At 36.5% G+C, this 17,473-nt stretch overlaps 1 protein-coding gene across 1 annotated transcript in view; it reads right to left on the bottom strand.

Annotated features, from left to right (window-relative positions):
* Positions 1-17,473, bottom strand: part of LOC150095419 (pikachurin-like) — a 497,499-nt gene that overhangs the window by 206,990 nt on the left and 273,036 nt on the right. Inside the window, exon 5 of the mRNA XM_090409767.1 lies at positions 3,099-3,243. Coding sequence (XP_090265893.1) covers positions 3,099-3,243 — 145 coding nt within the window. The remainder of the gene's footprint in view (positions 1-3,098; positions 3,244-17,473) is intronic.

The following is a 17,473-nucleotide window of genomic DNA, read 5'->3' as shown; positions in this document are numbered from 1 at the left end:
CCTGTCCATGATGTGAGGAACCTTTATCTGATCTTTTTCAACTAAAGCCAGTCTCATATGGAGGTAAAGGGTTTTTTCGCCTGGAAACTCTGGTTTTTTTGTCCCTGAGAACAGGAAATCTCGCCCCATGAGCACACACAAATTTACAGCCATGAATACTTATGACAATATGTGGAAGAGATAGGGTCCTCACCACATGTCATTATGCCTGTAGTCACATCATTAGTCGCATTATGGTAGTCAACCTCCTAGATAGGAAACAGCAACATGAATGGGGATGGGACATCTCCATAGATTCCAAAGACTCATCATGGAGACTACTCTATGCTACACAATACTACATCAGCCACTATCTTCATTACATCTACCAACTTACCACATAGCATTTTATCTGCTAATATGTGCACGCGCGCGCGTGCTGTGGTGATTTGTCTGTTTACAGGATGAAAAACTCTACCACTTTGTATGAGGTCAGCTGCCTCAAATGCAGTCCATATATAAGGATTTCTCACAACATGATGAGAATCAAACTCTGGTCTTTTCCAATCAAAGAGTGAATAACCTGCTGTTCTTCCAACTAATACTATGGAGACACTAAAAAGATACTTTCATCAAGTGAGGCTAAATTATGAGAAGTACATCAAGTGTGTACTTCTCATAATCTTAGCATAACTCAAAAATCATCTTTCAAGTACCATGTGCTAACTGGTTATGCTATTGTGGAACCTCCATTGGGGGTAACACAATTAAGTACTCATGGTACAGTTTTTTTATGAGAAATTTTTTTTCAAGGCAAAGTTTTGCAGAAGAGGTTTATGAGAAGTTTTAGAAGTTTCTTAGCTTCTCTTTCTTCTTCTTCTTCAGAAACTTTTTCTGAGAAAATACCCTTGACTGAAATTCTGAAAAATTCAGTCAAAGAGAGTTTTCTAAACGGGTTCATTCCTGATTGTTTTTTTTTTTTTTTAATAAAAGTAATTTAATTCAAAATTCACTATACTTTGATACCCAGTTAATTTTATTATTATTATTATGATGATCCAGACCTCCATAGAGACAAAAGACTCATCATGGGAAGCCCCTCCTAGAAAACACAAAGTCTATCATACCACTCCTTGAACTCATTGACCATTTATGCTCTCACCACTCTATCAGGCTATGCATTCCGCAGTTCAACCACCCTCCATGCAAAGAAACCACTCCTCACCCTCTTGCTCACAGCTTCCTTTCGCAACTTCCAGGGATGGCCTCTTGTCCTCGCTCCTTCCTCCTGTTCCACCAAGCAAAAGAACTCATCAGTGTCAACCTAACTACTTCTCAAGAGTTTAAAAGTCTTGATCATATCACCTCTCCTTCTTCTATCTACCAAACTCTGCAGTCCACATCCTCTCAGTCTATCCTCATATGTATGAGCAGGCAACAGTATGGAACTATCAGTTCAATGTTGCAAAGTATAAGATTTTAAAATTTGGTAAGCAACGATGAGATGCAAATTATACACTAAAGTGGACAAGGACTTGAAATTCAGGGGCCACATTACACAAGTTCTGAAGTCATCACATCAGATAATGGCAATGATGCAGAAGACCTTGACCTACAGAAATAAAGAGGTTATGATTCCATTGTATAATGCCTCATAAGGATTATTGTGCACAGATTTGGTCACTGGGTTTTCATGATGATGATGAGGAAATGTTAGAAAAGAGAAGATTCACTAAGGTGATCAGTGGAATGTGGAGCATGAAGACAGATTGAAAGAATGTAAATAAACCTCGTGAACAGGAGGAGGAAGGGGGAATATGATCGAGACATATAAGTTAGTCAGAGGTTGTTATAAGGTTAACATGGAAGAAATTTTTCATTGTATGGCAGAGGAGGGGTAGAACAAGAGGCCATTCCTGGAAAACTGTATAACAAGGGTGTGAGCAGAAGAGTGAGTAGAAGATTCTTTGCATGGAGAGTAGTTGGTGAGTGGAATGCATTTCCTGAGGGTGTTGTGAATGTAGACACAATAAATAGTTTAATGAATAGTTGGATGAACTTTGTGTGTACTTCCCATGTTGAGTCTGTGATTCCATGGAGGTCAGATGCAATAATAATAATTTAATGTCTTTAACTGTCTTATGGGTTGAAGCTATGATTATGAGTTATTAGTAATAGTTATTTTGGGATAGGAAGAGGTAAAGTTGGGAATTATTTTCTCAGGCACCTAAATGGAGTCAAAAACTCAATGTGCATCTGTACTAATCATTATTCATATAATGCCTACCATACTTCTCCTTGAACTCATTCATCAACAAAGCACTCATAACCACTTCTGGCAACCCATTCCACCTGCTGCTGAAGTGCTATAAATGCCAGGAAGACTTAACAGGGGAAGAAAATCATATAACATGCAGGATCTGCCTAAGAAACATGCACTTTCTTTGTTCTATATTATTGGAAGCTACGTGGCAATGCAAAGCATGACAGGAAGTGCCTGTACTGTAGGGGAGAAAAAGCAGTGCAGCCAACAATAGCAGGGGAAATGCAGGACAAGGAGTCAATAACACAAATGCAGGTGAGTCCATTTGTTCAAGAACTATTTGAAAACCAGACTGAACACATTACAAAAAATATTTAACCAATACAAGGAATTTATCAAGTTTAATAATAATTCTGTAGAAGTATTGCTGACAGTCAGAGAAATTAAAAACATGAAAGTGCTGATGGAAAAACATCATAAATTAATTAAATAAACAATAGAATGACGGGGTGCTTAAGGGTCAAAGCTGTATAACTGAGAGGAGACCTCCACATAGCCTTTAAAGGAATGTGGAGAACCGAACAGGGCTTCTGACCTAATGTCCAATCCTCACCTTCTCGTGGTGCACCCTGTTGGGTATCTACCTGGATACTGAACGAATGAGGATGGGCTGCCAATTTGAGATTTAGCCAACCAAATTGTATTCTTATTGGCTTAAACCAATAAGATTATATATCTGAATTTTAAATGAAAAAATTGACTAATTTTGATTTCCAAATGTCTGTGTTATGATCACTTGGGCAGCATTGTGCTGATGCTTTATTTAGTTTAAACAAACAAAAAACACTAATTTTACCTTTGAGCGCCCTTGAACTTGTTTTCCATTATTTAACTGCATCCATGCATCCCACCTGTCTCTATAGATTGTCAATGTATTCCATGAATGGAGGACAACAGGTTGGTCACTTTGCAATGTTCCTTCACCCATGCCACAGTCAAATCTGTAAAATATTACAAATAACACCTGTTATTATATTATTTAGAAATGTAATACAAATTTACCATAATACATATGAACAAGCAAATATTTTTGTTTGCTTTTTCATATATATTATTGCAGTATATATGAAACATACATATATGTTACATAGGCAAAGTGGATATTAGATCCAACATTATTTCAAAGCCGAATGTTTGTGTTGTGGAGAAGGCCTAGATGAGTCTTTGACTCATCTAGGCCTTCTGATCTTGGGACCTTAGGATAATGATGATAATAAAGCTTGTTCATTCACTTGTCCCACAGATAGTCCATAGGCATATGGCCTATCTGTGGGACCACCATAGGGAATATCTCCTCTAATGGCAAGTGAAATTATTGGAATTGTTATTATCCCCCCCCCACACACACCCCAACCAGCCTATACATACACCATATCTTTACCCTACATCTAAGGTACAAAAGGATAAACTGGGCTCCATCCTAAATTAGCACAGAATTATACAAACCACTGAACAAAGTTTCCACCTGCCTGAGACAAATTAAAGATTTTCAGGATTCTCTCCTTCCTAGGATCCCCTGCCAGTGAGGAACTCAGTATGAGGAACCAAAAAGTGGAATAGCGCAATATGCCTTAGAGGAAGAAAGCCCATCTTCTTCACAAATCCCAGTTTAAATCAGAGAAACTGCTCCTGGAAGCAGCACAAGAACCTGGTTAACTGCAATAGTGTGTAATAGATTTTGGTGCACTACCCTATCTTCTCATCGACATTAATAACAGAAATTACCATGTAGAGTGCCACTGTTGACTTCCATGGACATGACTGTCTCCTTATTCTGGAGGTTATTTCATTACCTGTCATCACTGACCGTGTACTGCTAAAATGCCTCTGATAATGCTAGCTTGAGCTGGTAAAATTTCAATTTGTAAATGGATGATGTTTAGACAGTTGAGCTTGGCAAGTGCAAGAAGAATGATAGTTATGGGAGATTTTAACTACAGCAGTATAAATTGGGGACAGGAAGATGCATATAGCAATATGGGAATGGAATTTCTAGAATTCTTGAGGGACAAATATCTTAGGCAATATGTAATAGAGGGAACAAGAGGATCAAGAATTTTGGATTTGGTCATTGCATCAGAAGAGTTGATTGTAACTGAGATGATATCTCTTCCCCCAGTTGGAGAGAATGACCATGTGGTTTTGACTTGGAAGATGAATAGACATGCAGGAGTATCAAAGAGATGGGAACATATGTGGAATTATAAGGCAGGTGATTATAATTGTCTTAGACATCAACTTGGGAAAGTTTCATGGGGGGAGGAATTGGAAGGCCAGGATATCATTAGTGCTTGGGGAATTGTGAAGGAATATTTGTTAGCAGCAATAGTAAGCTGTATTCCATAAGTGAAGAAGAGGACACAATTTGGTGTAAAGTGGGTGACCAACAATATTAAACAGGAGTTGCATGTGAAAAAGAGGCTATGGAAGAGGAAGAAAGCCCATCTTCTTCACAAATCCCAGTTTAAATCAGAGAAAAAAAAGTTTAAAAAGAGATAAGGAGACAGGTGAAGAGCAGATGCATGAAGAATATAAGACACAGGCCAGGAGAATGATAGTATGGTAAGGAAGGCAAAACTGGAATATGAGAAGAGATTGGCCCTACGATCCAAAGAAAATCCTAGGGAATTTTTTGGCTATGTGGCCAGTAGGAGGAGAAATGATTGTGGAAGAATGACATTGTGGGATAAAAATGGGAATAGAGTGACTGATGCAGAGCAATTGTGGAATTGTTCAATGAACACTTTATTGGTGTATTTCATCCTGGAGGAGTAAATTTTAATACTAGAGGGATAGGGAAGGTTCAAGGTTTATAGGTGCAGGAGGAGAACGTGTTCCAAATACTGAGTACTCTAGATGTCAGTAAAACTGTGGGACTGGATGGTATTTCACCACGAGTTTTGAGAGAATGTGCTAAGGAACTAACAGCTCCTTATACCTGGCTTTTCAATGAAAGTCTGGTTATGGGAAAGGTGCCCAGGGAATGGAAGGAAGGTAAGATAGTGCCATTGCATAAGGGCAGTAGCAGACTGGAAGTATCTAATTATAGGCCAGTTTCTGTGTCATCAGTAGTTGTTAAGATCTTGGAGAAATTAGTTAGAGACCATATACAATATTGGGCAGGTGAGGATAATGTTATCTATGAGAGTCAACATGGATTTGTGAGGGGGCACTCTTATTTTAGTAATATGCTAGCCTTTTATAATAAAGTTACAAGAGCAGTAGATGAAGAAAAGGCATATACTGCCATTTTCTTGGATTTAGCGAAGGCATTTGACAGGGTGCCACAGATAAGCTGATATTTAAGTTGCAGCACATGGGTTTGGATATCAGGTTGGTCAACTGGATTCAGGATTGGCTGTCCAATAGGTATCAGAGAGTTGTGTCTGGATGGGCAGTTTCAAGGAGGCAGAGGTTTACAAGTGGGGTCCCACAGGGCTCAGTACTGGGACCTATATCGTTCAACATTTATATCAATGACATTGTCATTGTCAGAGGAGGATATTCAGTTGTTTGCAGATGATGTGAAGTTGGGAAGGGTTATTATTAATAGTGCAGATGTGGTAGCCCTGCAAGAGGATTTAAATAAGCTAGATAGATGGGAAAATGAATGGGGGTTGTCAGTTTAATGCAGCAAAATGTAAGGTCTCGAGGTTTGGGAAACATCGATGGGATGCTGCACACTCTATGGGAGGAGTTATATTGGAGGAAGTAGGGAGACAAGAGATCTGGGGTTGATGACTGATAAAAACCTGAAATTTAGGGGACATTTTGCAAAGGTGGTGAAAGTAACACAGAGGATTGCTGCAATTATGAGAAAGACACTGACCTGCAGAGATAAAAGGGTTATCATTCCGTTGTATAAGTCTCTGATCAGACCACACTTAGACTATTGTTCTCAGATTTGGTCCCCAGGATTTGAAGGGGATAAATTAACTGTGGAAAGGTTACAGAGGCGGATAACAAAGACAGTTTCAGGACTGTACAATGTTAGTTATGAGGATCAGCTGAGGGAATGTGGACTGCAGAGTTTGGTGGATAGAAGAAGGAGAGGTGATATGATTGAGACTTTTAAACTGTTGAGAGGTGGTTACAGGGTTGACACTGAGGAGTTCTTTCACTTGGTTGAACAGCAGGAAGGAGTGATGACAAGGGGCCATCCATGGAAGTTACAAAAGGAAACTGTAAGCAAGAGGGTGAGGAGTGGTTTCTTTGCATAGAGGGTGGTTGAACCATGGAATGCATTGCCTGATAGAGTGGTGAGAGCAAGAACAGTCAATGAGTTTAAGGAGTGGTATGACAGACTTTGTGTTTCCTAGGAGGAACCACCCATGATGAGTCTTGATAGACTTGTGTTTTCTAGGAAGGACCTCCTGCGATGAGTCTTTTTACTCCTTGGAGGCCTAAATAATAATAATAATAATAATTAATTTTAGTAAGTAAATTACTTATCTGTATTCCAGTTTCCACATAGTTTTTTGTTCCAGAAACTTTGATAAGAATCATAGCAGAAAGTTTGTCCTATGTGCTACAAAATATCTTATAATCTGTCATATTTTATAATCATGCACTATCTGCATACGCAATCCCTTTCCATGCAGCCATCACTCAATACAAAAATCCACTTCTCACTTTCCTACATAACTTCCAGAGATGCATGTCTTCATTCCTTTATACTGCTCTTCCTCCTCCTATCTATCAAACTCTGTATATATTTCCTTAATTTATTCTAATAAACAATATTTAAAAGACATTATAATCTTTGTCATCTGCTTTTGTACCCTTCTGAGGTTTTCTCATTCTGTTGAAATCCAAATGACCAGATCACCAGTTGTGGTCAAGGGCATGTGCAACACTATTATTATTAATAGACTTTCATGGAATTATTATTATTATTAACAGACCTCCAAATTCCTTTTGGGGGTCTCATTCCAAGAGAAAGTTTTCATATAACAAGTGTGTTATAAAATTTTAAACGTTCACATTCTTAGCATTTACAATACACTCTGGCAATGCATTTGACTCACCCATTGACTGCTCTCAATGTAAAAAATCTACTTCCTTCTCACTACACAATTTCTAGAAATATCCTTGTTCTTTTTCCTCTCTTCTGCATGTCAAGAGGATATTGACACACAGAAATTATTAATACATAATAATCTTTCTGTATTATTATTATTGTGAAACTTCGGTCAAGAGAACCAGAAGGAACTTTCTGAATCATTTAACTATAGCTTCACAAACAACATCACACAACTCAGAAAAGATATGTTTCTCATTAGGCCCAATACAAAACTATTAGCCCAAAGTCAACAGCAAACTATGTACTTTCCTCCTGTATCCAAATCGGAACCGAAAGAAGCTCTCTCATAACTAAAGCAAAAGACGAGCCCAGAATTGACAAAATCACATTCACAGATCTCTTAACACATTTTGAACAACTAAATCCGGTACTTTTAAACTTGGGAATATGATATTCAGCACTGGTGCTACACAAATAAAAACCACGATAGTTACATCTATTTACAAACAAGGAAAAAAGAAATGACTTTCAGAACAACATACTATAGCTAATTTGCATGTCATCTCTCAAGTTCTTGAAAAACTAATACACACAAGCCTTCAAAACTACTTACAGAAATATAACATCATCTCACAAAAGCCATGCTATTAGAAGGCATTAGAAATGAACTAAATAATGCTCTTGATAAAAACAAATTTGTCCTCATACTTACTGACTTAACAAGCATTTACCATACTCGACTATAAAATACTGCCTCACCAAACTGCACTCAGTCAAAATAAGAGGGACACTGCATACCTGGTTTAGGAATTATCTCATAACAGAATGCATATGACAAAATGAAAAAATGTGAAAAAATACGCACACATCACAACCCGGGAATGCAGATACAGCACAGAGTTCCAGAGGAGCAATATTATCATCCACGCTATTCAATAAATGACATTCAAAACTTGGCCATACAAAGTCAATTATTATTATTATTATTATTGACAGAGGGCGGTGTGTAGGCATACAAATGGGCACACGGTGATATCGCTGCTCCTGTTTTTTATAGTTTTAAAGTGGATCCAACTCCTGGTTTTAGTTTGAAGTTCCCAAGTAACTCTACTTGTCATGCCAAAGAGAGTGATATAAAATTCACCAAAACCGGCTAAGAAGAAACCAAATTTTGAAGTGTTGAAAAGTGAACAGAGAGGACCGCGGTCTACAACGAGCGAAGAACAAAGGACGTCACCATGTTTACGATCACGCCACAGTTGCTCAAGGGAAGAAAGGTGAGTCATGAAATGTATCGATTGCCTGGAGGATTTATCATCCGACAAATATTAGCTAATATTTGTCCGACAATACTGCTAATATTAGCACCCAACTTATTTTCATAAATAAGCATTCTATGCATAAGATACACACTAAAAAATATAAACTGTATATATTAAACTGTATATTTAACACACACTAATATAATATAAACTGTACGAAATGTAGTAGGATTCTACACTTAAAATGTGCTGGCTTTTCAGAAACAACCTGGCAAAGTAAATCCAATGCAACACGCATGGAATGGAAATGCCTACTCTGCAGGAAAAACAAAGAAACACACCTAAGGCAGCCATCTACGATGCAGCCGATTATACTGGAGGAAAAATCAGATGATGAACTGAACAGATAAAAAACGCAGGTGAGTCCTATAATTTCAACTCTATAAATATACTAATAGAAAATGGTCTAGAGACTATAAAAGCCAGCTTAGTAGATCTTGTGCAAGCACTCTTTAACAAACAGAATGAACAAATAACAAAAAAATCTCGTGAATATTGGTCAAACATAATAATTTAGCAGTGATAGAAGTGTTGCAAATGGTAAAAGACATTAAAATCAGCATTAACGCACTAAATGACAGGCAACACAATTTGATGAAAGAGACATCTGAACTCCATCAAGAAGCTCATTCTCTGATAAAACTACAATGTGAAAGTTTAAATCAGCAACAACATAAAGATCTTGTCATAAATGGTCTTCCTGAAACTGCACCTATAGAAAACCTCAGGCCATGCAATTGATATCCCCCTCCAGCTTAACAACATTCAGACCATAAATCAGATTCCTAGGAAGAGCAAAAAGCAAGGCTTTCCATGACCTGCACCAGTCATGGTTCATCTTACAAGCAAGTCCACAAGAGACAATCTCATAAAAGCCAGCAGACAGAAAAAACCAGCTGCCAAGGACTTGAATGCATTACAAGACAATATACTTATCTTCCTATCCAAATATTTAACACCATTCAACCAGAATCTGTTGTAATAAGCAAGAAAAGCAAAAACAAAAAAATTACCAATTTTCGTGGATCAAAGATGCCGAGATATTTTTGAGGAAGTCACAAACTTCAAAGCCGGTACAAATTAAAAACTCAGAAGACATAGAAAGGCTGCCACAGTGAAAAAAAAGCCTCCTAATTAGTTCAAAAAGAAGACCACTATAAAAATGAATGTGAACCATCAATACAGATGCAATAACACCAGAATATATCAGCAATAATTTCACTTTGATCGGACCTTTCAGATCAGTCATTTGATCTTCCAAACATCAGCCTACTTCCAACACAGCAATCAAATCAATAAAAAATATATATATATATCTAACCAGTGTCATCCTCAGATATGCTTATTAAAAAGCTTCGAGGATGCAAGCAGAAACATTACATCTCAACCAAGATCAACAGAGGGGAAAAAAAAAAAAAAAAAAATTATTACATTGAAGTGCTGTAGTTACAGCACTTAAATACATTAAAAGCAAAAATTGTAAAATATATATAACTTATTGTTATCCTATAAATGCTGTTAAAAAAATTATTATTTAATTAATTAATCCTTTGATGTAAAGATTTCTTAGAATAATAATAACATAATAATAAAATATATAGGAATTAAAGAGTAAAAAAAAATATAAAAAAATATTATAAAAATATATTAAAAGCAAAAATTGTAAAATATAACATATTGTTATACTATAAATGCTGTTAAAAATGTAATCTTATTCAATTGCAAACTATAAATTACCATCTATAGTAACTGTTATTAACAAATAAAAAGGAAAATTTGTATGAAATTCATTGTAAAAAAAAAAAAAAAACTAGAACATGTTTTGCAAATACATAATATGCAATCATAATTTTAATAATAAAAATCATTGAATTAAAAAAAATACTATTATTATTATATGTATGTAATTTTTAGAATTTTTAAATTTTGTAATTTCTATAATTTTATGTAATTATTATATGTATGCAAGACAATAAAGTGTTAAAAAAATTATTATGTAACACCTCCAGGGAGTCCAAAGACTCATCGAGGGAGGGCACCTACTCTACAACGCTCTGTCTCCACCAACCACAACTACCTTCTTCATCTACACCAATGCCATCTACCACTGACAACTACCACTAGTATTTTCACAATCGCAAACATCCATGTTCACAGTGGGATTCGAACCTGCAGCCTTTTGGCTGGAGAGCAGATATGGTAACCACTCGGCCAACCAGGTCAGCACTTATATCAATATGCAGATGATACAGCACTACTAACAGTCCACACAGACATTAACACTGCTCTCTCCAAAGCACAACATGACCTAAACCAAATAGCCACTTACTTCTACCACAATTCAATGATAGTAGATAACATTAAAATGCAAATGCTAATCATAAAGAAATGAAGAATCATGCATCCTACACCACTAATGATATATAGTCACACATACCACTGCACTATTTATGGCAAGACTGTGTATAATTTGGTTTGTTAATGAGTTGTATTATTATTATATGACATCTCCAAAGAGTCCAAAGCTCATTGAGGGAGGGCACCTACTTCTCCAACTCTCTGCTTCCACCACGATTACCAACCATACTGAACCACCACTATCATCATCTACACCCGTGGTCGCCAAAGTGGTCGATATAACATTGTTAGGGGTCGATTCGGGCTCAGGGGTCAATAGAAAAATATAAGACATCATTGTATGGGTAATATTTAATTCGGTTAACTTGGATTACCTCCATCCTGAATGACAACGCAATTAAGAGTGAATCGCGGGAACAGTGACATGAATAGGACCTGTAAGATGGAGCAAGGTCATGAAAATAGTTTGAATAAACGAATAAACAGAACCAATAAACGGATGTCCATGGTTCCCGCCCATGGTACATCCTATATACAGGGTGTTCGGGATAAATTTGACAGTTTCGTAAGGAAAAAGAAAATCTTCTTTGTATCTATTAAATTTAATGAATTGACAAAAAAAACATTACAGGCAGAGTTAATTACAATACTATCAACAAGATTTACTCAAAATAACCACCATTAGCATCGATCACAGCTTCAATTCTGCTTCGGAACCTCGAACAAGCTGATGCTACAGTCTCCCTGGGAAGGGCCGCAAAAACTGTTTTAATTTTATCCATTAACTGGGCTTTTGTATTACTGGAGGTGCGATTGGTGTCTTTTTCAACTGCGCCCCATACAAAATAATCCATGGGGTTAAGGTCTGGGGAGTTTGGAGGCCAAACATTTGGACTGGTGAAGTCGTAGAAATTTTCAGACAACCATTTTTGACTTTTCCCAGAGGTGTGGCAAGGGGCCGAATCCTGCTGCCATACATACGGCCTACCATTGGCTACCCTTGTTATCCAGGGCTTGACTACAGTTAGCAACTCCACGAACAAAGCCTGAATTCCAATGCCAGGGTTCTTCAACACCTGTTCCTGCAGATTTGCGAGGAATTCTGCTGTACGAACGCAATCAGATCGTCTGCTAGGGATCTTTCTTCTTGCTACATCCTCGTAGTCACCATTGCAAGTCTCTAGTTCATGCCTGATTGTTTTTACTGTATTCAGGGAGCATTGGGCAGCAGTCGTAATATCCTTATTTTGATGGCGGGCACGAATCATCATGATACAAGTTATTCTCTTCCATGATTCAGGTGGGTTCCAGCTATCCATCCTTTCTGACATCTTGTATATGAATGAAGAAGGGTCCAAACTTTTAAATGAAGAGAAGTGTGTGTTAATACATGTAACTTACGGAAAAATATAATTAATTATAAATATGTCAAATTTATCCCGAACACCCTGTATATACCTATAGGAAGATTGTATTATTATTATTTTGTTATCTAAATTAAATTTTATATTTTATATATTATTTATCCCTCCTATCAAATATGTAATGTTAATAAGGACGTCAAAAACAAAAATGTATACCTTTGATGTTAAGCCAATATAATAATATATACCATATTATACATACAAGAAACACTGTAACTATAAAATGAACAATCTAAAAACTCACATAATTTTTGCTTGTCCTGTCATAATTACGTAATAGTAAAACGTCTCGATAAAAAGTCAAGAAACTCTTGAAGGGGTCGACGGTCAAAGAAGTTTGGTGACCCCTGATCTACACCAATGCCATCTACTGCCCAACACCACCACCACTAGTATGTTTTTGATCAGCTAACTCACCTTCAACTGAAAAAGCCCATATAAAGATTTTTCTCATCACAAAGAGAATCGAACTCAGGCTTTTTACAATCAAAGGGTGCAACATACCATCGTTCTTCCAATTGCACTAGGGAGGCACTTAAAATTAATGCCAGCAGCACCCCTGGTTTCAGGTGATATATTAAATTATATATCATGTTCAGGTGGTATATTAAATTATATACTGTATATTTATAAAGTGAAGGTGAATCAACTGGTTTCATACTGAGTTGGAGAGTTTTATTACATTATTTTTTAATAATAAATAATGTTTTTATGACATTATATTTTCATATATTACATAGTAATATATGAAAATTACCTGGCTGGGTAAAAGAACACAATTTACAGTCTAGCCCAGAGTCAGCAACCAGCAGATGGCAGATTGCGTTGGCTCTCACTCAATTCTGTAGGCACCGCTGTAGCATGTGGAAGTTGTAAAAGTATTTATTGCAAGACTAGATTAGAATACCTTTAATAACAAACTATGCACTACTGCTGCAAAACTCTTCCAAGCGAAGATGATGCCAACCAACATAAAAAACTCACATATCATGAAATTTGTGAAACAATACTAAGGTACGGTATAACAGTCTGTGCAAACAGCAAAATCACATATCAAATTTAGGAAAGCTGCACTGAAGAATTGTTTCAATGGTGCTTTGGAGACCCAATACACCCAGATAATAACTAAACCTCTAATGGCAAAACACAAAATCCAGAGCATAAAGAATCGAAGACACTACATACTATCAGTAAGACACTATTGCAATAACGTCTACTATAATAACAGAGAAATGTATCACATAACAAGGCCAAACACAACCCTCTATGCAACCGGGAGCTATAATAATTTGTATACCGTGATAGGGCATCTTATACCCACATTAATCAATAATTTGCCATATAATGTTAAACATCTGAACAGTTACAGAACATTAAAATGCAAACTGTGGATATATATCAGTGCACTTAGTATTGCAAAAGTTGCCATGTGTATCACATAAAATGCAGTAACCAACACTAACAACAAAAATGTAAGTTAATCATTACTCCCACTGTATTCAGAAAAGCCAACTCTAGTTTCAAAGTCAGTGGGATTAATGTACCTCATCATCCTTTTACTGCTAATATTTGCAACCAACTTATTTTCATAAATAAGCATTCTATGCATAAGACACACACACACACACACACACACACACACACACACACACACACACACACACACACACACTAAAAAATACTTATTGAAACAGCATTCTTAATCTTTGTAATATATGAATATTACAATGTAAAATTAAACAATGTAACAACATTACTATGTAATATATAAATAACTCCGCCATGGGATCCTTAGGGGTCTCATGCCAGTCCCAAGCCTGGATAAAGGAGGAGGGTTGGTCAGATGAGTGTCGATGCTCTGACCATAAAGAAAAAAACACGATTGTTATCTGATGCCTATACAATCAACAGCTACAACATGCCGGCTCGGGCATCGCCTGGATAAACAAGGCCCGCAATACCAATCGAGCGATCGGGGTTGGATCGAAAAGTGGAATACCGAAAGGAAACAGAAACTGAAACGAACTGTTATCAGTAGGAACGTGGAATGTGTGGACACTCTGGATGTCAGGAAAATTAGAACTACTTCGTGAGGAAATGAAGAGATATTGGTGGGATATACTAGGATTGGCAGAGATGAGATGATATCATCTGGAGAGATCAATGGATGTGAAGTAATATGATCAGACATGACACCATGCACGAAGCAGGAGTTGGCTTCCTTCTTAGCAAAAGAGCTTGAGAGGCACTGTTAGGCTACAAACCAGTTAATGAACGAATCATGGTAGCAAGATTTCAGGCAAAGCCATTCAACATATCAATAGTCCAGATATATGCACCCACATCTGACAACACAGATGAGGATATTGACTTATTCTACAAAGATCTGACAGAGACAATAGAAACAATACCAAAGCAAGATGTGCTAATTATTGAAGGCGATTGGAATGCCAAGGTTGGAATAGATAATGATGATTGGGAAAGAGGCATGGGAAAATATGGTTTCAGAGAAAGAAATGAACGAGGTGAAAAATTATTAGAATTTACTGTGGATTACGAGATGATGATCTGTAACACAAGATTCTAACAAAAGGAGTGTAGAAAATGGATGTGGCAATCAAATGATGGGAAAACCAAAAACATGACTGATATGATTATGATTAAAAGAAGATGGATAACATCAGTACAGCAATGTCGAACTTTTCAAGAAGCGGATATAGACTCGGACCATAGTTTAGTGATTGCAAACATTAAGTTGAAATTAAAAAATAAATATAAACCCCAATATCAGAATAGAAGAGATACAGCATGAATAAATGAAGCAGAAATAGGAAGAAGGTACAGAACAGTGTTAGAAGAGGAAACTTAAAAGTGTGGAGAAAGAAAAAAACTCAAATTTAAGAGTGAAAAGAGTAATGAAGGCGATAGAAGATGCAGTTGAAGAAAATGAATACCAGAAGAAGAGAAGATCAAGAAGAAATGGATTACACAAGAAATACTGAAGTTAGTACAGGAGAAAAGAATGTTAAAGATAAGAAGGGATACATCAGAACAAATAGAAGAAAGTGTAATGAGGTGAAAAAAGCAGTCAGAATGGATAAGATGAAATGGTTAGAAGCCAAATGCAACAATATAGAACAGTACTATGGAGAACATAAAACAAGGGAGGTATACAAAATGATCAGAACCATTAATAGAAAGTGGAAACCAAAACAGACCACAATTAAAGATGAAAAAGGCAAAGTATTGATGAATAAAGAAAAAATTGTACAGCGGTGGACAAGATACTGTAGTGAGTTATATGAAGAAAAACTAGATTCAGATAGTGCTGGGAAACTGACTGAAGAACTGAAGCAGATATCACTACCAGGTAATGAGCATGATATGGACATTTTAAGAGGAGAGGTAGAAAAAGCAATAGGACGGCTAAAACACAAAAAGAGTCCTGGTAACGATAACATTACTGGAGAAATGATTAAATATGGTGGTGAAAGTATGGTTACAGAAATGCACCAACTATGTAATATGGTATGGAAAGAAGGGAAAATGCCAGGAGTGGGTTAAATCAATATTAGTAACATTATACAAGAAAGGAAATAAGCTAGAATGTAAAAATCATAGAACAATTGCCTTGATAAGTCACCTTGGTAAAGTGATGATGATCATATTGACAGAAAGATTGAGAACACAATTAGAAGCATACCTTGCAGACAAGCAAGCAGGATTTAGGAAGGATAGAACTACAATTCAACATATTTTGACAATGAGGTTAATAGCAGAGAAAGCTATGAGAAAAAACAAAAACATATATACTTGCTTTGTTGATTTTCAGAAAGCATTTGACAGTAATATAATAAATTTAGTTTAATCCTTTATCCAAGTGTGGGCAAACAAAGTTTGCACCTGAAAGTATCTTCAGGACTGGGGTAATCTGGTACAACACCAGGCAACTCGTTGCAAAGGTGGAGCAAGCTAACATCACTCCTATCTCAGTATCTCCCATAATGCAAAACACATCTTCTTGCGGATATGTATAATGTTATGCATCAAGGGAAGGGCCACTACCCAGACTAGTTTCGACCTTTATTGAGGTCTCTTCAGTGGGAGCCAGGCCCAAGTGGAGATACCAGGCAGAAGCATTAGCAAGGTCATCTCTACCTATAGGAGTTGCCAAACGGTGTGCCACCTTTTTATTAAATTACTCTGGATTTAGAGAAAGATGTTGAAAGTTTATTTTTCACTTGGTTAGACTATAATAAAAATAGTTTAATCCTTTATCCAATAAATAAATAAACTTTCAGCATTTGACAGTATTGACCAGAAAGTAACAGTAGCAGTTCTGGAATCCTATGGAATTGATAAAAAACTAATAGCTATATTAAATGATGTTTATCAGAATGCAGTTGAATAGGTGATGATTTGGGGAAATGGTTTAAAACAAGCAGAGGTACTAGACAGGGAGACCCAATATCACCAAGCATTTTCATTGCACATTTAGAAAGAGCAATGGACAAATTGAAGGAAGATGGCAAAGGAATATCTGTACACGGAATGAGAATTAACAATCTGAGATTTGCAGATGACATTGTTATTATTGAAGAAGACGAAAGAGAACTACAAAAAACACTGAAACTGTTAAATGAGGAAGGGAAGAGATTTGGATTTGTTATGAACTTGGAAAAAACAAAGACAATGGTATTTGGTGAGAAGAACATGAAACAAAAGATACAAGTGGATGGAACTGATATAGAAAATGTAGAACAATTCACATATTTGGGAAGTAAACTGACATATGACTTGGACTGTAAAAAAAAGAAATAAAGATCAGGATTGCAAAGGGAAGAACAAATCTGAAGGCCATGGATAACATCTGGAAAAGTAAAGTGATCAGCCTGCAAACAAAACTAAGAGTACTGGAAACATGCATCTTCAGCAGTGTACTGTACAGATCTGAAACGTGGGTAATAAATAAGAATCAAGAAAAAGAATTTTGACATTTGAAAGAACTTGTTACAGGAAGATTCTATGAATAGGATGGGTACAG

Source organism: Typopeltis vanoorti, chromosome 20, assembly GCF_054136105.1.
Source record: "Typopeltis vanoorti isolate ZY-2024b chromosome 20, IOZ_Tvanoo_1.0, whole genome shotgun sequence".
Lineage (NCBI taxonomy): Eukaryota > Metazoa > Arthropoda > Arachnida > Uropygi > Thelyphonidae > Typopeltis > Typopeltis vanoorti.
This window is presented reverse-complemented; position numbering and strand designations above follow the sequence as displayed.